The 25,341-nt window shown below is 36.0% G+C and overlaps 2 protein-coding genes across 2 annotated transcripts; one reads left to right on the plus strand and one right to left on the minus strand.

The window, feature by feature from the left end:
- Nucleotides 1–6,123: 6,123 nt before the first annotated feature.
- On the minus strand, nucleotides 6,124–12,589 carry LOC103344172 (serine/threonine-protein kinase Nek5-like). The gene is made up of 14 exons (XM_089052437.1): nucleotides 12,091–12,589; nucleotides 11,903–11,969; nucleotides 11,724–11,789; nucleotides 11,559–11,605; nucleotides 11,419–11,464; nucleotides 11,234–11,314; nucleotides 11,108–11,150; nucleotides 10,945–10,994; nucleotides 10,263–10,344; nucleotides 10,139–10,188; nucleotides 9,201–9,274; nucleotides 8,780–8,831; nucleotides 8,057–8,695; nucleotides 6,124–7,973 (listed from the first exon to the last, which is right to left on the minus strand). The coding sequence occupies exons 1-14, from the start codon at nucleotides 12,186–12,188 to the stop codon at nucleotides 6,456–6,458; spliced, it is 2,913 nt and encodes a 970-aa protein (XP_088908563.1). The 5' UTR covers nucleotides 12,189–12,589; the 3' UTR covers nucleotides 6,124–6,455.
- A 6,438-nt stretch (nucleotides 12,590–19,027) lies between these two features.
- Nucleotides 19,028–23,483, plus strand: LOC148921623 (cyclic nucleotide-gated ion channel 1-like). Its single transcript, XM_089053454.1, has 8 exons — nucleotides 19,028–19,158; nucleotides 19,368–19,490; nucleotides 20,471–20,900; nucleotides 21,044–21,238; nucleotides 21,354–21,658; nucleotides 21,966–22,077; nucleotides 22,199–22,447; nucleotides 22,866–23,483. Exons 2-8 carry the CDS (start codon nucleotides 19,423–19,425, stop codon nucleotides 23,412–23,414), a joined length of 1,908 nt encoding a protein of 635 aa, XP_088909580.1. The 5' UTR covers nucleotides 19,028–19,158; nucleotides 19,368–19,422; the 3' UTR covers nucleotides 23,415–23,483.
- The last annotated feature ends 1,858 nt before the right edge of the window (nucleotides 23,484–25,341 follow it).

The raw sequence follows: 25,341 nt of genomic DNA on the forward strand, positions 1-25,341 counted from the left end.
TAAGAGAAAATAGCATTTCATAATTCTCATTTCTTAGCGTCGTGAGATTAGACTTGGAAAGTTCATTCTTAGGAAGTTCAATCCGTCAACCAAACGGGCCCCAAAAATCCTATCATGCTAGATTGACCGCCAAGCCAGTTAATTGAATAGTTCCAATTCACAATTTGAGAGACTATGGGCAACCCGCTCAAAGCTTGTATTTTTGTCTTCCTCTTTCAGCAACTCATCAATTAATTTTCTTTCAACTTCTATAGGCCTTGCTCTTTGCTGCTTACATGTGGGATTGATGGACTGCAAGCTAGGTAGTTCCTGGTCCAAATTTTTTGAGTTGATCTCTAATGACAATCCAAAAGACAAGCCTTCCCAGTGTTTGAAGGACTAACATCATTAAGGACTGAAGACAGTCTCTAATACATTGAGGGACTAAAAGCCTGTGACTCATATTGTGGCATCATTGTAAAGGGATTTTGGCATTGTTTCTTATATCAGCGCCTAATGGCATATTAGAGCATCCACAATGGGCTCCCTAAACCAACTCATTAGACAAATTTCAGGAAAAAATCGTAAAAATGTAACTCCAACCACGCTCTCTATCCACCTCCTAAAATAAGGAGTTCTCTAGGAGCTCCTAAATCTGAGGAGAGAGAAAGGACTCCTAGTGATTCCCTATAATTTAATGCTGTTTTATTTAATGAGTATTTCAAACCTTTATTTAATGGTAACTATTTTTTAATTTATTTTTTAATAAAGATAGACCAATCAAAAAAGAGTTATAGCATTTATGACTCTCCAAATTAAGGAGTATGGTTGGAGTTGAAATTTTTTAGAGAACTCCTAAAATAGCTTTCTTATATTTTTAGTTAAATTTTAACTAAGAAATAGAGAGTATCATTGTAAATGCTCTTATGTACTTTGTTTTTTCCTAATATACGGCGATATGGATGTAGTACTTTCCTTTAAAATACGGGTAGTAATTACAATAGGGACGGTTTTATGTCTTTTGATGTTTCTAGAGATAGAGATATAATATTTCGTTCCAAATAGCATTTTTTTTAGGGACTGTTTGTCCACCAGTCTCTGAAAACAGGGTCTGTATTGCTCAATTTTCTAGTAGTGGAAGCTTGAGGCGCACGACTTCTTATTTTGAAGAAATTGAGTCACAAATATAATTTAATTTCAAGCCCTTTTAATCTCCTCAAAACATCTTTCATTCACATACGTATCTTCAGAAGAACTATGTTATTTCCGTGAAAAAGTACATTAGAATCTTGAGAAGACGAGGCTTTCAACCAGGTTCAGTTATGATCGTAAATTGTGGTGTCAATGTGATGAAACATTGTGGATGAACCATACCTCTACCCTTGGTGCAGTGCAGTCATGAGTTCATAACAAGTAAGAATTTGATAATGTCTCGACTGTGGCATGTCTGGATATGCATGTACAATAGTAACTTCATTGTTTCCATGACCGACGTACAATTTTCACACTTTCTGGTAATGAATGGGCTTCTCGTTCATATTTGTTGAGACGTTTGTTGCCATAAAGACGAGTTTAACTCCAAGTCACCGATGTTGATCATCTCTTCGATCATGTCTTTTAAGATAACATAACCGACAGTCCGAAGGTACTAACAATATTACTTAGAGTTATTTGTCTTATTGCCCTTGGTAGCAAGAAGCTCGTAAAAAATCTCTGCAATTGATTTTGATTGTCATGAGAGGTATACCTTCGGTTCCCTTACCATTTTTATTCCAAATTTTCCTTTCCTATTAGGAGGTTTCAAGTGTTGTTGATTAAAGTCGACCTCTATTATATATTTACCTTTTATTTTTTGTTTCCTATATGCGATTTCGTGAAAATAATCACACTTTAGTAAAATAATATTTCAAAATAATCTATATGTTAACACTATGATCACTTACTTTATGTGTTTGCAGTAAAGATATTGGTAATTTATTAAAGATTATATATTAGAAGAAAAAAAACAAGTGAAAATAAAATTAAACATATGCACGATAGAAAAGTCTTTTCACAAATACAATCATAATAAACCAAACGCTCTAGTATTCACATACAAGAAGATCATCGAAACTCTGAATCATAGCCGCATTCGGCTGTCTCTCCTGGCAATATTGATCCAGCTGTCGTATTTGAAGAGAATTGAACCCTCAACTTTTCACAGTTAAACCATATCTCAAACGTTCCTGGTGCACTAGCAAAAATCCATCGCCAACCGCCCCATTCTACACGGATCTTTGCATGAATTTTGACGTTGAAATTCACAGCCCGAGTTTGGCTCCTTTCTGCATCAATGGCTCTGGCTATCTGGTTGCTAACAACTGCGGGGGAGACAATAACAGCGACAGACACGAACTCTGTCTCCTTTGGCTGCTGAACAAAAGGCCTTATCAATGCTCCTCCGAGAAACTCATCTCTGTAAAAGACCTCGGCGTCGAGTACCTGATAAGTTACCCTAACAATGCTATAAGGGTTTGTTAAGAAGAAACTGATGTTCCAGAGAGCAGTTACTTGAGAGTTGAGAACAGAGACTTTGAAGAGCTCAACCGAAACCGAGTGCACCTGGATGCTTGAGGAGGAAAACCCTTTTGGTGTTTGATATAATGTGGCAGAAAAGAATAATGTCACAAGTAAAAACAGGGAGATAATACACGTCACGAACTTGTTCCTATCCTCCTCCTCCTCCTCTTCCTCATCATGATCAGCCCTTTTCAGATTTTTCTTAGGTGATGGTGGAAGCAGAGGTGTGTTCTCGTCAACTACAACAACAGCGACCTTTTGATCTGCCGATTTTGCTTCAATCTTGACTGCTTCCTTTACTTTTGGGTGTAACTTTTCTCTATCAATGTCGTGTGGCGGTTTTTCATCATTCTGCTGTACTGCTATACTCATGTTTAGTTTAAATTTAGGGTTTGTGTGTGTTTGCTTGCTACGAATTAATGCAGAAAGAAGATTATGATGAATTAATAAGAAAATCTAGCAAGCCCCTGGTTTCTGGTTATTGGCGTTGTTGGTTGTCTTTTAAAGGGTGACCAAGGGGGAGTTGTTTGTTTGTATTTCTAATTCCTAAATTTTAGATTCTTTATTCAATTTTTTTGTTCGAAAAGGGGAATTCGTTCCAAAGAAGATAACCACTCATGGCATGTTTACTTACAAGCAATGAGTATGGGAAGAAAAGGAAGTATTTCAATTCCTGACTTCCCCGATTTTTACTAACACATAAGGAATGAAATTTATGCAAGACCCACCTTAAATCTGTAATCACATACCTTTAAAATCAAGAACCAAATCAACTAAGAGTCGTTGGTTCCTGTTCTCCAAAAATAACCTTACAACTTTATCCCAATTATTTTGATTTCAATATGGTTAGTAAATTACTTAAATGGGAATGACTTGTTCTCATACCAAGTCATTCCAACTTTATCCCAATTTATTTTATTCACGAATTCACCTGCTAGGAGACAAATTTAGATGCAAAAATCTTGCAGTTCAAGTAATTAAGAGCATTTATCCCAATATTTGAAGTCTCATAGACTTTGGAAAAACACAAAGGATAGAGAAATTTTGTAAAATAAGCAAAAATAGACAAAATTACCCTTATTTATTTTTGGATTTCCTAAGGAATCCTTTACATTTGCATGTCTTTGATTTGAAAGTTGAGAGGTTTTTCTGTCTTTTTCTAAAAAACTTTGGCTTTTTCCAAAAGTGAAATTTTTGCTTTCCCTTTTTCTTAATATCACTCGTATAAAAATAAACAAATAAAATAAAGTCAAATTTAGACTTGTAGATAACAATTGATTTTTCTTTGTCGTATGGGATGCGAATTCCAGCAATGGCCAAACTCTTGCTTTGCCAGATTTGCAGTACATCGGTGTGTTGTGCATTTTAATAAATAAGAAATATAATAGGAACAGAAACAAATTCATATCATTTTTTTGTGTGGAAATCATATCCCATTTCATTAAAACGCCAAATAGGCAGGTGTACAAAGTACAGACTAATGACACAACAGAACCGTAATATAATTAGGAAAGAACATCTAAACTCAAACCAAGTCTAGAACAAAGTTCTCATACCCAGTACAATAACACAAATAACTCAAAATAAAACAACACACATAGTCCAATGGCCCACCCCAAATACAATTAGAGCCCAAAAATAAGCATATAGCCCAGTTCACACTCAAAGCTAGGGTTTTGGCAAACCCTAGCCTAAGCACACAAAAGCCGCCGTGAGAGAAGACATCACCACTACACAAAACAACATAGCTGCACACAAAAGACCCACAAATCTGCCACCAAGACTAGAAGTTCCCTGAACCACATAGCCGTTTCAGAACCAAGACATCCACCCATGAATCACCAACTCCACCAAGCTTGAACCCGCATATCATTGTCACAGTTATTGGTGTTCACAAAAAGATGAATGGAATGGGTATTGGTGTTCAGAAAAAAAGAGGTTTGCACTGGGATGCTTTTTAGCATATAGGACACCAAAAACGTGTCAATATATACTCGTTTTGTGGACACCAATACTCATGCCCATTGATATTTTTTTTAGTAGTGAGAACTGGTCAACGGGAATATCAAAGTTTGTGATCAAGAACTCCATTATGCAAGGGGATCAAAGTGAAATATCAAAACTGTACATCAACATTTTTTTTTTTAATTTGAGCTCTATATTGAGTATAATAGTAAATCTTTCAATAATCAAATCCTTTTTTATCCATTATTTATAAGATAGGTGTCGTTTTTATTACCGGACTTAAAATTACCTTAAGTTATATACAACTAGTTGGTCAAGACAATCATATCATATATATAATTTCTGGTTCAGAATGAAGCATGATGTATAGAAAGAACTAGCAAACAACATGCATAAAACCGCATTCGCGTGGTCCTCCTGGCAATATTGATCCAGCAGCTGCTGTTGCATTTGATGAATTGAGTTGAACCTTCAACTTTTCACAATCGACAGAAACCCTAAATTCTGGATTTTGACGAAGAACAAATACCCATTCCCATCCCCCTTTCACAAGGACTTTTGCATAAATTTCCACGTCGAAATTGCAGCTCCAGTTCTGCTCCTTTCTGCAACAAAAGCGTTGACTATCTTCTTGCTGACCACTGTGGCAGAAGACACGACAGCGGCCGACACCAACTCGGTCTCCTTTGGCTGCTGCACAAAAGGGTTCATGAATGCGCCTCCTAGAAACTCATCCCTGTAAAAGACCTCGGCGTAAATCTCTCGAAAAATTAGGCTGCTACTGCCATATAAGGGTTTCTGAGGAAGAAAGTGATGTTCCAGTGAGCAGTTATTTGAGAGTCTGGAACAGCAACATCCACGTCGAAGCGGTCAACGGAGAAGGAGACTAGTTGGATGCTTGGGGGTGGAAAACGTTGCTGGAGATAAATCGGCAATACCGCGCACACAAAAAATTAACCAAAACAAACAGCCGATGGCAAGCCATTTCTGTACATCACAGGGCGCCTCCTCAGCCCTGGTGGTCTAACCGTTACCTGATGGGGAAGGAAGCAGAGGTGTTTTCTCATCCACCTTTTGGTCTGCCGATTTTCCTTCATTCTTCACTGCCAACTTTTCCTTCGGCTGTAACTTCTCTCTATCAATCTCGACTGCCACGTGTGGCGATTCTTCATCATTCTTCCTCACTGCTCCTATACACATGTTTAGAGTTTATGGTTTAGGGTTTGTGTGTCAGCGTGCTACGAATGACCAGGGAGGGGAGGGAGTTGTTGTTTGTTCATAATTCTAATTCCTAAATAGCCTCGATAACCACTGAATTTGAATTTGAATTTGTTTGTGTTGAGACATTTTCTTTTCAAAATGCTTAAGAGTCAACTTTAAACTAGTAGGTAACCATTGAATTCTTTTCCGTATGGAATACAAACTCTTAGCTTTGCCAGATTTGCATGCGTGGAATTGGAGCCCACATATTAGAGGCCTTTTTCACTGAGCTTAATAATCACCTTCATCAGATTATAGAGAAGATTATTTCAATCTTAACCAAAGAATTTATCTGTAGCCCCTAAACATAAACATTAGGTTTATATGTCATGAGTAAAGAAAAGTTATCGTTTCTTCAGATTTCGACAACGAAGAACAAACCTGATAGACAATTTCAGCAATACTAATTTTTTGTTTTGTTACAACCCCAATAATAACATTGGCTGCAAGCTAACAGCATATCATACATTTGGCTAGAAGACAATGTTATAATTCGTATGGTCACTATGTACAACAACCGAATGCATTCAAAGAATTACAAATTGAAGAAATTAAAAAAAAAAACTTGAGACCTGGTTGTTCTCTCTGGAATTCAAAATGGATTTGAATTTTCAAGAGGCGTGACAAAGGCTGAGATTAGTATTGCAGTTTCAAGTAACATCAACAAGAGAAAGCTTACTATAGAGAGAGCTTCACGAACTCCGCCCGCCTTCCTCGATCCTCAATCCTTTAAGACTCTTTGCTAACCAGATAGCTGTCTCCCTTGGGGAGACTTTATCTTTCCCAAAAGGCTTCAAAACAACTGAGAGTTCCTCCAATCTGTTGTGCTGCAGCAAATCTGCAGATAGTTCTAGTAGTCCTTCTAGTGCCTCTGCTCTCTGCCTAAAAGACTTGACATCCATTATTTCCTTTTCTGGTATTTCCTCTTCGGTCATAGGAGGACTGGGCTTTGTTGGCTCAGAGGAATCAGATTTTTGAGCTGACGGTACAAGGTTCCTCATCTCAGTTTCTTTGGCATCTGAGTGATCAGAATTATTGGATTTTGGGCTTACTGTTTCAGAGCAGTTTGAGGATTTAGGAGCAATAGGAACAGTCACATTTCGCATCTCCAATTCGTCCCTTACTACATTTATCAGCTTCCCAACATCCACATTCTGAACCCCCATCTCCACAGATTCCATTACTGGCTGATCACTCCCGACACGGAAACTACTATGCCGTATTACATGTATGACATCATCAAAAGCAGGAGGAAGATTAGCAGCAGCTGCCTTTTCACCTGACGGAGTTTGCAAGCTGGTTCCTCTATCTGGCTGAAATAAATTTTGGCTTGACGAAATGGGAGGGGGAACAGAAAGGGTAGTGTCTTTTTTTTGGTCTGAAGAAAGGGTAGTGTCTGCAACCGGGGATAGAAGCTCCCTTACAGTGAACTTGTCATGACCACTTGATGTAGATGTATATTTTGACTGGAACACTGTACCAGGCGTACTACTGGGCCTATTTACAGGGGTATGATCATTGCAAATAAATCTTTCTTCAGAAACCGGGACAGGGAGATCAAGAGCGGCAGTCAAATTCACTTGTTCGTCACCAGCTGTTGTATTGTGAAGATCTAGAATAGCCTCAGAGGTTTCAATTAAGCATTCTGATTTATTATCATGCTTATGGTTTTTTGCAGTCTCAGACATCACTGAATGAAAATGAGTAGCAGCTGAACAACTTGGTGGAGATTCTGTACTCTCAGTGTGTGTGACACTCCCATAATCAGGAAGCATCTGCTCGGTCATGTCAATAAAAGGAGTCGTTGCATCATCACAAATCTCAAATCCTTGAATTGAAACAGAAGAGGAGATAGAATTGCTGCTATCCGTCTGCATTCCTTTCGAACTTGTCTCTTGATATCTTTGAGGCTCTTCTGTGACCTCTCTAGGAAAGTTTGTTAGGCAACCGTTAGGCACTTGAGGAGGATTCTTTTCAGGCTCCTGTGTTATCTCTCTAGCACTTATCCTCGGAGCATAGCTCACTGCATTTGGAACATCAACCCCCACTTGCTTCATCCGTCCAGGAAATGTTGAACGTCTAGCCAGCGTAGGAGGGGTCCTTTGCCTAGGCTTAGGAATTCCATCATCAAAAAATTGTTTTATAGGAACAGGGGGAGGAGTACCATCATTTCTGGGTTTAGGTTTTGGTGAGGAGTCAACTATGGGTAACTGTAAAAATAAACCACAATACATCAATAATCAGTTAAATCCACATATTTAATATAAATAAATAATTTAAACATTATTATTACCGGATGCTTTAAAGGATGGGATCCCTGTGTCCGTTTTGCAGAATCAGGGATTGCCATTGATGATGCAACAGTGGGTGTATCAGGACTGGACTTGATACCAGGAGAAACATCACTCAGCCTGGGTATTTTAGACACTGCTTCTGTGTTAGTTCTCTGGGTGGACACACCAACCTTTGTACGATTACTTCTCATTGGTGAACTATTTTCCCTAACTTTTCCTTCTTTCAAAGCCAGCATTATATTCCTAATGGTTTTTGGTTGCCTGAATTCAACATTGGATTCAGAATGAGAAGGCTTCATCAACTGTTGTTCCACTTTAATAGAACAAACATTTGGGCCATGTTCTTCAATAGGCAGGAGCTGCTCAGAGCCATCTTCATCCTCAAGAGAAACAAAATCTGTCTCAGTAGCTTTATTATCACAGTTTGACTCCATTTCTGGAACGTTTTTCTCAATTGAACGCAAACTGTCTTTATCACTGCTTGAACCATTACTGTTTTGGCTTTCTGCCATGTTTCTTCGAGATTCACGAGCTCTAGATATAGGCTTATCAGGAGAGAAGGCTGTTCGAGTGCTAAAGGATGGACGATACTGTTCAACATAAGGCAGCAAATAAGGGTGCTTCAAAACCTCAGATGCCTGACAAAGTGGAAGTCGTAATTATTAGGATGCAGTTGCTCAAAATTGTGAAAGTTGAGTAGAGTATCCTAGAGAGACACTTACACTTGGCCGATGCTCAGGGTTCTTTCTCAGCATGCCTTTGATTAGTGTTTTCCTGCATGCACAATGGCCAAAAGATTGATTAACATGCTATAGAGCATCCAGTTTTCAACAATATACAGTAAAGCAATTATTTGGAAGAAAACCAAAAGTGAAAATTACGTTTCTCCACTCTTTTTATAAGCAGGAAAAGCATTTAATATTACCAACCGAACGCTCGTGTTGACATGTTTATGTACATCCTTTCAAAATATGTGTAGTTCTATGTGTGTGTCTGCACCTATTGATATTTATATATATCTTTCATGGTACAGGGGCAGAAGGCACAGTAATGCAGAGCAAGAGCCAAGTCCAGGTAAAATAATTGAGAACACAAACATAACTCGAAGAAGATGAAACTTAACAATAGAAGATAAAAACTTACAAGGATGGGGAATAGCAAGGCGGCAAAGGACCTATAGAGGAACGATTAATCTTGCTTATCAATCCTGCCATATCCTGAAACAACAGGTGTAATGCAAACATTCAACTTCTGATAAGAATAACTAATCAAGATATTTATATGGTTCATGACAGCATAAAGTTGACTAGTTAAGGAGTGGGGCCTTGTAGCTCCTATGGTAGAGAAAATTTTCCCCCACACCAAGGCCAGAGATCATATTCCCCCCTGCCCCTCTGGCCTCCCTTCTAACCAAAAACGTTTACTACTTGAAGAAAGCAGTTAACAATGTGTGAGAGCACAAACTTTTTATCACACATCATTTTGAACCAGGCATTTCCATGGTGCCAGAAAAGAAATGGTGGGGAAGAAAAAAAGAACCCCAACAGATGGTGGAATTTAAAGAGGAAAACAGCACCTGAAGCAGTTTGTCTTCCCAAACATATAAACTGTTTAAAAGCATGTAAACTGCCCATCAGATGGTTTGCACAGGATATATGATATTATGAAGGCCTCCACTACAAGAAGAAAGGCCATTTAGATCAGAATTGGACTCTGTCAATGACACAAATTACTTGAATATATTTTTCTTATTTGGGGTATAATTAAAAGTTGAGGTTCAAGAACACTGTTGGCCACTTCAAATACATTTATGGAAACCATTGCTAAAGTGCACAGGGAATCACCCCATCACAGGACCATGATGAGAATTCCTATCAAATCAGATTTTAAAAAAATACACAACCACTAGGATTTTCTTCTCTTGTTTTCCTCTACTTTTTTTGTAATAAATTGGAGTTCAAGATGCTATTTACTGTTTTGTGTAAAAAGGAAAAATTATTTGATCATCTGGTATTTTGAATTCCCATAAAATCATATTGAACACAAAGAATTAATGCCAAGAGATCTGTAAGAAATCTTACAAAAGCTTTAAATGCTGGTCGATGAGCAGCCATCTCATATATGCAGCACCCTGGTGAAAAATCAACCATTTCAGCCACAGAAAAAATAACATATACATAGACATATATATATAAGACAACATACCTAGAGACCAAATATCAGACTTGAAGCCATAAGGAATATCTGCAAGCAGTTCAGGGCACATGTAATTGGGGGTCCCAACCACCTGCAAACAGAAGTACAGGAACACTGTTAATTCCACAAATAGCACTAAAGTCTCTATCACCAGCACAGGCTAATAACTGAACGCTTAAAAAGAACCTTTTCATTTTATATTTAATAGTAAAAAAAAACTTCGCTTTGACCCCTTGATATTATTCTCTGAACGTCTAAACATTCATTTGCTTAAATCTTAAAAGGATAAGCTAGAATGTGAACAGAAGTACATCTGACAAAAGTTATCATGCAAAAGAAAGAGAAATTTCATATATTCTCAAGTTACATTATTGAACGTCAATAAGCACAAAGAATAGTAAAAATATAAAATATAAAAATTTAGGTAGAGCAGTATCTTTATACAAGACCGCCAACTTAGTATAACTATCTAATGTTTTAATATCTTCCTTTATTATTAAACGTTAGTCTATACTATTGAACGTCTGTACACATAGCAGGGTCATTTATCAACCTCTAGAACTATATTGCACCGTTATAATACCAGAAATTAAAGATATCAAACTTCTTAAGCATTAGATATGAGCTAAACACCTAGAGATCATTGCTGTACGCATAGTTCATTGGATGTAAAGAAAATTGTAGCACATACCGAAGAAGCCAAGTCATCTGCCTTCAAAGTTTTCGCAAGACCAAAATCCCCTATATACAGACAAGATCACGATGAACAAAATAAGAACAAACACATTATCATCTGAAAAACAATATGAAGATATATATGTCCTAAACAATTGTCAAATCCATGTTGAACTCACCAAGACGAACATCCTGATCCTTGGTAAGAAAGATGTTAGAACACTGCAAAAAGAGCAAAACAGATGAATCTTGATCAACCTTAAACTGAAAATTGAGATGACAAGTGCTAGTGTTGGCAACCATACTTTTAGGTCACGATGTAGAACATAATTTGAATGCAGGTATTCAACTGCCAATAGTAGCTGTGTGAACCACCTGCAGAGTTTCTGAGCAATTCCCACATTCACCAACACAAGCTAACCGTAAGATTGAATTCTAAAATACCAGTGTGTGCGTTAGCGTATTTGAACAAAGAGATCAGTATACTCACCTCCTCGGGAAAATAAGCCCCATTGGACTTCTTCATCAACTCAGCCCTGAAAAATTTATAGATGAAAAACTGGTTAAAAATATTAAGGACCTAGGCACATTGCCAAATAAATGAAGTTTGTAATAACTGTGACAACTCACATGTCTCCACCTTCACAGTACCCAGTGACAATGCAAACATAGCAACCCTACATTATGAATACAACACTTCCAATTCAACGCAAACACGAAAAGCTCATAAAGTAAAAACTACAAATCTGACATAGGTTTATCCAACACACATACACAATATCAAATGTGTCTAACCTTCTCAACCCAGGCTTCCTTAAATTCGACAATGTACGGGTGTTGAATTCGGGCAATAAGAGCCATCTAAAATTCCAAATTTCCACACAAATGTAAGGAAACTAAATCTGTACGAAATAGTAGGAAATTTGTATGCAACACTAAGAAAATCAGGAGCTGGAGCATTGGATTGAACTTACCTCTTGATGAGCGGATCGCCTGCACCTTTCGGTTTGTCTTGCAAGGCGGATCTTCTTCAACACATACCTGAAAAATTCATCAAAACCAAATGAGCCTCAAATCTGATCCATACACTACACAAATTCACACAAGCATATCCACAAACACATTAGATACATATCCACTTGTGTGTGCTAAGATCAATTACTTCTTCTTCTCGGCCTTGTGGTGGACGAGAATGGCAGCTCCGAAAGCTCCGCGGCCGATCTGCTCCATAAGCTCATACTGATCCATTCTTGACTCCATTGCTTGCTGCTCAGCTCGATCCACTGGTCCCGAATAAATTACAGCAATGCCTCCGAAGTAGAAAGAGTCAATGATTCTGGTTTGGCATTTGCTCCAAGCTCACGCCATTCTTGCAAGCTAATAATAATGGCGGATTCAAATTTCAATCTACGGATCGCCAACCACTGCGCGCACTCATTGCTCAAATGCGGTGCCGTTTTGGGGGTGTTTCAGTTGTCCAAGTGAGGAAATGGGAAATGTGAGAATCTGTTATCTGAATTTGGTAAGTAAGTTAATGATGGTGTGAAGAAAACTGTAGCCAACTTTCTAAGTAAAGCTCTGGTATTGTTTTCTCTCTCTCTCTCTCTCTCTCTCTCTCTTTATCCTTTCCTTCCTCGGCTTGGGTTGGGTTGGATTGGGTTGGCTTCTGAGACTGGTTTAGACTTTAGAGTGCGATTTTGGGTAATGGGTATGCTGCCTTGTACGCCGACACAGGTAGGTAGCTGTCCAACTTCAACATCTCTACTTTCTTCTCTTATTATTATTTCTTTAATTTGATGTCCTACTTATTTCCTGAAATTAAAAACGATTTTCCATGTGGCTTAAAAGATAAATGATATTTTTCAACTTTTTTTTTTTTTTTTTTTTAAAGAAGGAAAATAAAATGATAAGTGAAGTCGTGAGGACAACCAATACAAGAAAGAATCAAAGCAGAGAGCCTCAAGCTCCGGATGGGGAACCGAGTCAGTTCAAATATACTACTACTTGAAATTTCAGAGTGATGGTTAGTTTGGTACTGTTGTAACTATTTTTAAAAAACTCTACTTATATTGTGTTTTGAAAATAATTAGTTGTAGCATATAGAGTCTAGTTTAGTAGAAAAGAACATTGACTTGCATATTAGTAGTCTCAAGTTCAAGCCCCCGAGTGTGTATGTGTGTGAAATCCCTCTTTCCCTTGTAATTTAAATTATCACTTGTATTCAAATAAAATAATAATAATAATAATAATAATAATAATAATAATAAACTGTAAAATAAAGCAGTTCCACAATTGGTAAATATTATTTTTAAAATGTTGTGAGAATAAAAAATAGTGTCAAACTATTTATTTTTGTGTATAATGACTAAAATTGGCCTGATGTTGAAAGTATTGAGTGATAATCAGGTGATGGAGGCAGTGCATGTGGTGGTAATAGAGGTGGTGGGGGTTATGTAGGTGGTAGTGGTCGTGATGGTGGTGAGGTGTGGTGGTGGTGGTGGATCGTGGAGACGATGGAGATAGAGGTGGTGGTAATGGAGTTGGTAGAGGTGGCAGTGAAGGTGGAGATGATGGAGGCGAACGTAGTGCTGGTGTAGTGAAGGGGGTGGAGGTGGTGGTGGTGGTAGTGTGAGAGAGTGCACAAGAAGTACAAAGAAAAGGTGAACTATGTCATTCTTCTTTTCTCCTTTCTTTCTTCTTCTTCCTTTTCTTTTTTTTTCACTCTCTCTTCATGCCGCTGCAGACTCAATCGAACCATCAACCCATCCTCTGTGTGTGTGTGTGTGTGTGTGTGTGTGTGTGTGTGTGTGTGTGTGTGTGTGTGTGTGTGTGTTTCCATTAATTAATGGTCATGGTGGTTCAATTGGGTCATGATGGTGGTTGAGTTGGGTATAAGGTGGGTGTGTGTGTGTGTGATTCCATTAATTAATGGTCATGGTGGTTCAATTGGGTGATGATGGTGGTTGAGTTGGGTATAAGGTGGCTGATATGGGTGGTGATGATGGTTCGATTGGGTTTGTGGTGGCTGGTTATGGGTTTGATGGTGGTGGTCTAACGATCATGATGGTAGTGATAGATTTGATAGTGGAGGCTGTGACGGTTTGACTATGATGGTGGGGGAGGTTTTGATTCAAGCTAAGTGACTTCATTCTCAATTCTCCAGAAAATCCAGTGTCGGACTCGCCCGTTCAAAATTGCTCATGTGCTATTTTGTGAACCACATTTCAGTCTCATTGTATTAGACGAGCGAGTCCAGCATTTTTTTCACTGTTGGACTATATAATACCGTTTAAGTTAGTCCCATATCTTATCAAACATGGATTTCAAGTGCTATTTAACACAATCCAATCCAGTGAGACATACCAAACACAACCTATATTATTTTCTCTTACCAAACATGGGTTTCAAATGGTTGAATGTAATATTCAACCATTTTATTCTGAAATATTATTTTCTCACCCCTTTCTTCCTCTATATTTCTCTTTCTTCATACCGTAAATCTATTTTTGTTTCCATTGACAAGCTCATACCTTTTTCTACTGTATCATCCATTAGAAGGTATGTTGAGAAAATAGATTTTTAAGTACCCAAAAAAAAACTTGGGGGTCTCACATGAGAGCCAACAAGCATTTCTCACTTACTGTTTAATAACATGAAGTCATATGTTGTTTTATAGTTTAGATATGTTCTAATTTTTAAATGGGATTCTTTATACTAGAAACGCCACACTTGATGCATGTGCAGTTTTTTTTTTGGTGGAAAAAATGATTTCTTTAAACAAAAGAATCATCCTGAGATCATAGTAAGTGCACTTTTTTTATAAAAAAAATTTGGGAGTAAAAAAAATGCTTTATTTAACACAAAAGAAGCATCATGAGGTCATATGTGTTGAACAATGTAAAGTCCCGCATCAGAAACTTAATTGAAAAAATTACAACTTATAATAAGTGGTTCCATTCTTAATAATACGGAGATTTTTTTATGATAAAACTCTAACTACTGGGCTTTGTAAATAGTTAAGTTGAGTACAATATTAGTGTTACTAGTAGTAGGTCACTCGTCCGTCTCTTTGAAATTTAACAATATACAAGACATCCATTTTGCAAACCGAACAGCCATACAAGTGGTCATCCCTTCGCCTAGAAAGAAAGAAAATGAACCAAGTGAAATAAGAGCAAACTGTGGAACCAAACTTCTTTTCGCGATTTACAATTGCAGATATTAAAATTTTGTAAACAATTGCAAGCTTATTATGAATTATAGAAGTCAGTCACTACAAGCCCTAATGTGACTCGGCACCTTTTATTGTCTATTTTCTACTTTGATTCATTTGACCTTTCCAATAAAAACCAAAAAGAAATTGGCCATTTGTTCATGATTGGCCTCATGAATCATTTTAATCCAGAGCACGTATGATCAAGATTTGTTGACTGCATCTGCATGCCCTTAATCACCGTCAAACATTTGACCACCAAACAGAAAGCTAGCTAGCACACACTTCCATGGAGATTGGAGTTTGCAAAAAAAAAAATACAATCAATGATTAGTGTACTATTATAACACAGTTAATTTTAAAAATGCAAACTGGCCAGTTGCTCTCTCTTTGATTTCAGGACCATGTGCTTTGTCTCTGTCTAACGTGCGCCAGGTGGGTGTTGCTTCTATTGGAGCATAGCATTTCTCGGCTGAGCAATGCTACAATGTGCTACGTGACATTTGAGGATTTTGTTTACCCGATTCAAAATGCCACGCTGGCGAATTGAATTCGTCCAGCAGGATGCACACATGCAGTTACGGAGAACAGCGCAGACGTATGGCAAACGAATCACGTGGCCTGGGACCCACTCCCACGTTGCTCACGTGTTCTAATAGGATGCACCTTTTTTTTTTTTTTTAATCGACTAATTAATAGTGAAAATACTTTCTTGTTCTAATATGTTTGCAAGATGGTAATGTAATGTATATCATACATTTAGAATATCCAAACTAATTGGAATATTCGTATGCAGTGGGCTAACCAACCACAATGGGTCTAAGGCCCAAAACCTAACATCTACGACTACGACCATATGTTTTTGTGTGTCAACATGATATAGCCTAGTGAAAAAAGACATTGACTAGCATACTAGTCATTTTATATTCGAACTTCCATGACACCTTAGTAGTGTGTGTGAGAAATCTTCCTCTCATTATAGTTTAAACTATCGTTTATATTAAAAAGAAATTAAACATATGTTTTTGTGTTATATAATGAGGATATTCATAAACTATCCATGCTAACGCACTTCTCATTCTTTCTCCTATGGATTCTCTCTTCTTTATGACTTTGACTCTGTTTCTCTTTTTCTCTATGCTACTGGTCTGATATATATTATTTTATGTTCTTATTGCCTCGTCTTGTCTCTCTCGAAAACTGAAATTGGGCTACACTGAATTGCTCCTTCGATTTACCAACGTTGGTTTTCTGAATTGTTGGTACCGCGTTGATGCTGATATTTGGTCCACAGAGGCTTTTAGTTTGGTGGTTTGTATGTGCTCAAAACTGAACCAACCCAAACTAAACCAACATTTGACCTCTCGAAGCTATGCTTACCCCACTTTGTTTTATCCCCACGATTATATTGCTACATGCAAAAGCAACATAACCTGTCGACAGAGAGCATAGAACAAGAATGTGCTACCAAATAGTCTTCCCTTTGGCCTCAGTGTTATTCAGCCTTCTATCTAGTAGCTTTCCCAGTAGTGCCCCTTTAGATCGCATCAATCATGACCTCTTGATTGGTCGCTAAGCACATGTAGCATGAAATACATGCTACGGTGAAGTTCAAGTTCTTTATCAAGGACACTAACTCATGACAAGTTAAGTAACATTAATTCATGTTAATTGAAGCAAAAACACTAAAGACACCTAGAAATGAAGAGAGTAGACACCCATATATATTTTGATACAAGCGATTTCTACTTTAATCTAATCTAAATTATGAGAAGATATATTCAAACTCGGGTGCAGAGTGGAGAGCTAATACATTCGCTCTAGCCAATTTAGCTCCTCATGTCTGCCAATGAATAACGTTATAGGCTGGTTTAGGTTAAACCCAAACCATGTCTACATTTTATTTTTCTTAAATGTAATATATTGCGTCTATATCTAACTCGGTCATCTAGGTTCCGATGCTTCATGGAAGAAAAAGTGTTGAAAGCAATGGGTGTGCATCTCAAGACCATGACCTATAGTGAGGAGAGCTTCATTGTTAGTGAAGGGCCCACTTCTTCATCTACGCTCTTCTTCAGAAAAAGTGATGTCCATGGTTAGTGAAGGACATCAAATATATTATCCGTTTCCACGTTCTCTTTATAGTTTTTTTTTTTTCCTATTTTTCCTCTTCCTTATCTACGGGACCAAATATATGATTAAAAATTGAAACAAATTATTTTAAGTCGTCACATAAAATAATAAATCAATTTACAAATTCTGGATTTGAAGCAGCTGCAGGTCTATTTATGAAAAACAAAGAGAAATCTATTATATAGGAGGCCTTTTAAAATGCAATTATAGCAGAAACAGAGTCAACCTGATTGAAGAAGATATTTAGGTAGAGCATACAGGGGGAGCGAGAGATGTGGATAAGGGTCTTGGTCAGTATCACTCCAGAAAAAAACAGAAGAAAAAAAAAAGGGTGGTTACAAATAATTCTACAATTAGTCCAGGGCAAAAAGCAGGATGCATTATTTGCCTCTGTTTATAGATTCCATCAACTTTTCTAAAAGAACACAACTTTTTTAAAAAGACATTTTCGTTCTGTGTCGTTAAGTATATCACAACACATTTTTTTAATTTTTTTTTTACAAAAAAGCATTACTTGGCTTTTTTTTTTTCATCCTTTTTTCTCTCTCTTTATCAGCATAGCACAAGCTTTAAAAGCTAATGAGGTCTAATCTAGTTGAAAAAGGGCTTTGACTTGCAGACTAAAGGTCTCAAGTTCGAATCCCTAAGGCATCATAGTTGTGTGCATGTATGTGAAAAATCCTCATTCCATATAATTTAGACTATCGCTTGTACTAAAAAAAAAAAACTTTAAAATATAAAGGGATTTTTGTATAAATGTCACATGAACTTGTTCCTTAGTTTCAATTTGTCAACTTAGAGAAAAATTTACAAGAAATGACAACTTAATTTTTCTAAATCCATGATTTGTCATCCGACTTTAATACCATCCAATTTTCCATCCATTTTTAAGGGTATTTTACTCTTTCCATTTTCAAGGGTTTTTTTAAAATGGAAAAATCATTATAATAAAAAAAAAATTGTATATATTTTAAACAATTAAAAAAAAAATCTCACCTTCATTCATCCCATGTGTGTCACCGACGGCTCCAACCAAGCCTACCCACCTTGAAATCCATTCCCCCTTCCTCCTTCTCTCTCTACCATGGAACACTCACCCTCCACACAAAAATTCCCTTAACCCACCCAAACCGAGTCCACCATTTTCTTCTTATTTTTTCTTTTTGGTATTTTTCCATTTGCATATTTAAAATAGTTGAAGGACATCTACCAAACCAACAATTCGGTAGCCTACATAACACCAAGCAAACTTAGATCCTTCAACAGAAACACATAAGTTGATGAAACTATAAAGATACGAAAGGGGTTGGATTTTGGTGGGATGCCTGAGTGAGAGAGAGAGAGAGAGAGAGAAGATGGGGTCTTGTGAGATGTGTTTTGGGGACGGGTGGGGTTGGGGTTGGGGAGAAAGAGAGAGATGTCTCTTTTTTTTCTCTTTTTTTCTTTGAAAATGGAAAGACTAAAATACCCTTAAAAATGGATGGAAAATTGGATGGTATTAAAATCCGATGACAAATCATGGATTTTGAAAAAATTAGGATGACATTTCTCTTAAATTTTTCTTTAATGTGACAAATTGAAACGGAGGTATAAATTCAAGTGACATTTCTACAAAAATCCCAAATGTAAATATAAAACATTTTACGCATGTATTTTCCTCCATAGTCAATATATTTTTCTTTGAAAGTAATTTACCAAAAACATAAACTTTCTGAAAAGTAAAGTGAACCCAAGTTTTTACTTTATGCAATGTCCCAGACTCCCAGCTGCAGCATAAAATAAGTCTATAAAATAGAAAATGGAATTGCTGCAATATCCCTACCAACTTTAGCTTCCTCCCTACTCCTGGACTCTTGCTGTTGCATCCAGGCCATTAATAGCAAGGTAGGTTAATTTTCAGTTTAGTATTGTCACTTGAAGCTTGAATTCCTCAAATAAATATTTTCATCAAACTTGTGTCTCTGTAGTCTGTTATATCCCTCTTCTGCTCACCCTTCATCCATTTTCAATTACTAATTTTGTTTTGCTAGACGTTTGGTTGAACACTTGTTAAGCCTTTTACTTATCATCTTAAGTTTTCTATATATTTTCAGGACCAACGAAACGACGTCGTGGTACCCATAAAGTTTCTTTGACTCTGCTGTAGTAATGAATCCAGACGAGACCTTTGTGAATGTCGAAGAGAGTTTTGTGAATCCTGAAAGTTTTGTCCTAAGGTTTAGTTTCTTTGGATTTGTTTTTTATTTTATGTTAGGATATATTATGTTTCTTGATCAATCTTATTTTAATATAATAATAATAATAATTATTATTATTATTACAAACCGCTATTAAACTACTCTAATCCACGAGATGGCATTGAACTCGCATGGGGGCGGAAAAATGCTATGATCAACTAGCATAACCTACATCTCCTATCTTATATTATTATTTTTGAGAATTCATTTTGCCAACCATTTTTGAAAAATTAATATTATACCCCTATTTGCCTTTGCAAAAAGGAAGTAAAATCCTCTCAAGTTCTACCTCTCACATGCTTATAATATTCATAGTATATGTGGAGTGTTTGTTTCTTATTTATTATTATTTTTTTTATACAAGTAATAATTTACTCTAAATTAATCCAATTTATGGGGAGGGGGATTCAAACTTGCAAGGGGACTAGCTCCCTGACCTCACCAACTCAAAAATTTGGGCCTTGGGCTAATTTTAAATTCCTCATAAAAATGGGATGCACACAATTATAATTATAGACCCTTTACAAATTATGTGGGTAAAAGTTCGAAACTCTCAGGTAAATATTTATGGAAACTCTAAAAATGCAAATTAAAAATAAAATAAAATTCAAGGAGTGAAGACTTATATACAGATAAAGTTGTCCTTTAAAATAAAATAATATTTATATCATGCGAGGAGTGAACACTTTATCTTTTAAAATTGTTCGTGTTACTTGGTGCCAACTTGTTTTCTTTATGTACGAGTGAAGACTTGTCTGAGAGTTTCCATAAATATTTACGGATAAAGTCTTCACCCCTCGCATGAGGTAGGCTTATATCATACGAGGAGTGAAGACTTTATCCTTTAAAATTTTCCGTGTTATTTAATTGGTGCCAACTTGTTTTCTTTATGTAGCCAAAAAAAAAAAAAGTTTTTCTTTTACATTACAATGCCTGCATTCTGTATGTATTCCTATCAGTTCCGGCAAGAAGCCTCCTGCAAGAGGTGAAGGAAATTCAGCAAGGAAAAAATGGCCAACAGCAAAGGAAATTTTTGACCCACAAGGGGCCTTCCTTCCATTATGGAACAAAATATTCGTAATTGCATGTGTGGTTGCGGTCTCATTGGATCCTTTGTTCTTTTACATTCCAAACATCAACGAGCAATACAAGTGCCTTGGAAAGGACAAAAAGTTGAGAACTACAGCCCTTCTTCTCCGATCGCTCATGGACCTCACTTTCGTAATCCATATGGCTCATCAAATTCATGTCACGGCGAAAATTGTGCGCTCCGAGCAGGTAGCAAGAAGAGGAAAGGCTGATTGGTTGTGCAGAAGACAAGAGTTGGTTAGGGCAATTCCCTGGTTTTCCATCCTAGTTGACTTTCTTGCTGCTCTTCCAATCCCACAAGTAAGAGAAAATTAATTTATATTTGAGATGTAATTCAAGTAATTGATATTTTTGCTTAATACAAGAAGAGGAAAGTATCTAATCATCTAAGCTTTGGAGTGATGATCTAAGTCCAACCCACTGTAATTATTTTTGCCATGCAGGTGGCAATAGGAGTTGTCTTTTTCAAAAGGAGAAGCTCTGAGTATTTTCGCAAAATGGGTATTATGACCTCCCTAATCCTCTTCCAATATTTGCCAAGAGTTTATCGAATATACGTATCATATGAGGAACTTACAAGAATCAAAAGATGGGTTAGAGGTGCATTCAATTTTTTCCTATACATCCTTGCTAGTCATGTAAGTTATGTCTCCCTTGTCACCTTTATTTATTCGTTTCTGCCTTACATGGAGTTGCATTATTTTTCTCGATACAATTTTATTTTATCATTCACTAATTTGCTTGTTTAATTAGGTTCTCGGAGGTTTTTGGTACTTCTTTTCCATACAGCGAGAGACATCATGTTGGCATCAAGCTTGTCAAAGAAGTACTGAAAATTATTGTATAGCTACGTATCATTTTCATTGCGATGACTTTAGTTTGAGAAATGACAATATGACTTCAAGTAAAGTCAAATTCCTAAGTGAAGCTTGCCCATTAGATCCACCAAATTCCACAAGATTTGATTTTGGAATATTTGTCCATGCCCTTAAGTCAGAGTCAATACCTTTTCTGCAAAAATTCTTTCACTCTTATTGGTGGGGCTTGCGAAATCTCAGGTTCGTATTATGCATATCATTTTGCAATGATTTTATTTTATTTTAGTTTTTATGTTATATTCTTTTAAAAATTCATTCATTTGAAAAATACGAATTTTTTTATTAATTTTTCAATCTATGTGGATGCCACATTAGCAATTAACATAATTTTTATCAATCTTATTAACGGAGGGTGTCTTTTGAAAGGTTTCGTTAAATTCGAGTACTAGTCAAATGGGTCTTTAAAAGTTGAATATGAATTTGTAATAATCCTTATAATTTGGGGAGTTTACTAAAGTTAATCCTTTTATATATTTTTCCATTGCAGTAACTTTGGAACGAATTTAGATACAAGTAATTACGTGTGGGAAAATTGCTTTGCAATTCTAATTTCTGTTATTGGCTTGCTACTCTTCTTGTATCTGATCGGAAATGTCCAGGTTGGGAAACAATCTACCTCTCTATTATTATTATTATTTATGTATATTTTTCTTCGAATCAAATTAAGCTTTAGAGCATATGTATCAACAACATGGTATAAGCTTGTTTGTGGTGAGACAGACGTATATACAGTTGGCAACTACAAAATCGGAGGAGATATGCCAGAAGATGATGATGAAAGACCTAGAGATCCAATTGTGGATGTCTAGAAATGGTCTCCCCGATGATATGAAGACCGTGATTATGAAAAATGTCAAACAAAGATTGGAACAAGATAAAGATGTTGATGTAGAGAATCTTTTCTCTATTCTCTCACGGAATAACAAGAAATCTATAAAGCGACACCTCTGTATGAATACACTAAAGAAAGTACGTGATGTTCCAATGCTCACCTCTCTAGCTAGCTATAATTTTTATTTTTATGCTTTTAAAGTAAATATAGCGTGGTATATATCATCCACGCATTATAATATAAGTGGATATTTATTAATACTATAACTTAAAAGTGAGAAATAATAATTATGTTGTCTACTCAAATTTTAATACATGGACTACTATACCATGTGACCGTACTTTAGTACCAAAATATAAAGGGACATTTATTAATACCATAGCTTAAAAGTGGGGAATATTAATTGTGTTGTCACACTCATATTTTAACACATAAACTAACTATATCATGTGACCGTACTTCAGCCATACAATAATTTCTCCTAACCAAAACGTAAATATTTCTTCTATTGAATTAATCTGAGCTATTGATATGTATGTATGTGTGTATGTATAGGTACCAATGCTTCAAAGCATTGATGAAAGGGTATTGAAAATGATTTGCGACCATCTGAAGCCAGTGATCTACACGGAGAATAGCTATGTGATCCGAGCAGGAGAACCACTTGACTTGATGCTCTTCATCACACAAGGAATTATATGGACCTTTGCAGGTACTAGTGCTGGTGATGGTTCTGTACAATTGAATGGCTCTTCTTCCTTGTCATCATCATCATCAATCACAAAGTGTCTTGAGAAAGGCGATTTTTATGGGGAAGAACTTCTAAGCCGAATTTCGACATACATCTCTTTTTCGAACCTTCCTATCTGCACCGAAAATGTGAAATGTCATACAAAAGTAGAAGCCTTTGCTCTGTTGGCCAAGGACTTGAGGAGGGTAGCGTCTGCATTCTGGTGGTATTTCCCCGATTTGAAGAATTCCGAGTTAAAGGAGAAATCGGCACTTTCTTCCCTGCGAGCAGTCCGTCAAAGAAATCGATCAAAGAAGGAGGCTGCACTGCCTCCTAAGTCTGATGCTGATCCAGAACAAACGCTCGCAAATTAGCAACTATATGCTCCATGTTAATTTTTTGATGCGCAATATACATATATGAAATAAATTAAATCTTAACAATTTGCCTCTTGCCTTTTTTAACGCTAGAACTATGCACACATGCTATTGAAAGTTACTGCAAATAGATACTGCCACGTGGCACATGCTTCAATTAATGCATGCCCATGTGTGCATAGATGTTGAAGTTACAACTAAGGTCTGAAACATCGATGATTTCGGAAATATTGGTAGTTCAAAAATATGGAAATTTTAATGAAAATATCGGGATATTATCGATATTGATAAAAATTGAATAAAAACCACAGAAATTGTAAGAAAAATTTAGAATTTTTTTCTTGAAACTTTGTAGGATGTTTATTTAATCAATTATCTATTACTTTATCAAAAACAATTGGAAGGAAATGCATTGCTTGATGGGTTTAATTGATTTAAGTTGATTATATAACAAGCTGACAAACACTGCGAGTGTAGAAAATATGTAGTAATTAATGTAAAAAGATTAAACACACCATAATCATTTATTTATAATGATTTACTACAATATTTTACATTTTATGATATGATATTCTTTATCGAAGAGCAGCATATGCCAAAATTCTATGGTGAACATTGCATTGCCATCAAAAAAATAAACATAGCATAAACTACATCTGTCTACAACGAAATATAACCTCAGATTTCATCAAGCAACATAAAAAAATATCCATCACTTATCAGCTTTTTATTTATTTATAGGAAAGAATTATATATAACATCACTTATCAGCTTTAAACATCAAAACATTCCCAAATTCAAGATATAATGACCATATTCCTTATCCAAATCACAACCATGGCTAGAAAGTTGAGACTACAAACTTACCCAACTTCCACTTCAACCTAATTGGTTATTTGAGTTCTTTATAGGTTCAGCCCAAGTCAAAGTCACATGATTTCTAAAGCATTCCCAATATACAAACAACACAAAGTGTTTTCCCAATAATTTATATTTATTCCAACTAAAAACCCAGAGGGGAATCCTACGTTGTTGCATCTTAAGGACCAAAAAGTGATTAATACCAAAGAATTCCAAGACAAAAGCTATAGCTCAAAACACTAAATCATACAAATGTAGCTATTTACTGTTGAAAGAGTATTAATCTGAAATGACCAACTACAATAAAAGAAACATAAAGGCAGAGCTCAAATGGAATAACTATGAAACTCTTACAACAAAACACAGATCATTTACAAGAGGAACACCCTCCCAATAATCGAAAATTCAGCACCATATTGGAACTAAAAGCAAAACCCAAAAATCAAAAGTACTTCATAACGAGACATGAAATGTTCATCCAACAATTGAATAATATAGTAAATTTGGCTTACACCATTCAAATTCAACTTACTTTACCTGCAACCCTTCACTTTTTGTTCCTATAAATAATACCCAATTTTTATAAGTAAAAACTCATAACTAGGATCCAACTCATCAAGTTACCTTATTAAGCTCAATATCTAATTTATTATAATTTTTTGATTGCCAAAATACCCCTATTTACTTTACAATGTGTAATGGGGTGATGTTTTAATTTTTGGTTCCCCAATTTATTGTGGTGATTCCCTCTAAAAATTTTGTCTACAATTAATTATCCATTTTATTATTAAAATTCATTAATGTAGTCAACAATTTGTTGGCCAAAAAAGTCTGTTTTCCTTATTGCCTTTTTGAAATTTTGTTCCATCTTTCCCAAATAATAATTACCTATTTTAGAACTTGAATTTCATTTATTGTACCTAGTTTTTTCATGGATAATAATCTACCTATTTTTTTATTATAAATTATTGTGTACCTATTTTTCTGTATTAATCTACCTATTATTATTTTTATTATAAATTATTGTGCACCTATTTTTCTATAATTTAGTTTTTTCATGGAT

Source organism: Prunus mume, linkage group LG1 (assembly GCF_029339155.1).
Source record: "Prunus mume cultivar Tortuosa linkage group LG1, ASM2933915v1, whole genome shotgun sequence".
NCBI lineage: Eukaryota > Viridiplantae > Streptophyta > Magnoliopsida > Rosales > Rosaceae > Prunus > Prunus mume.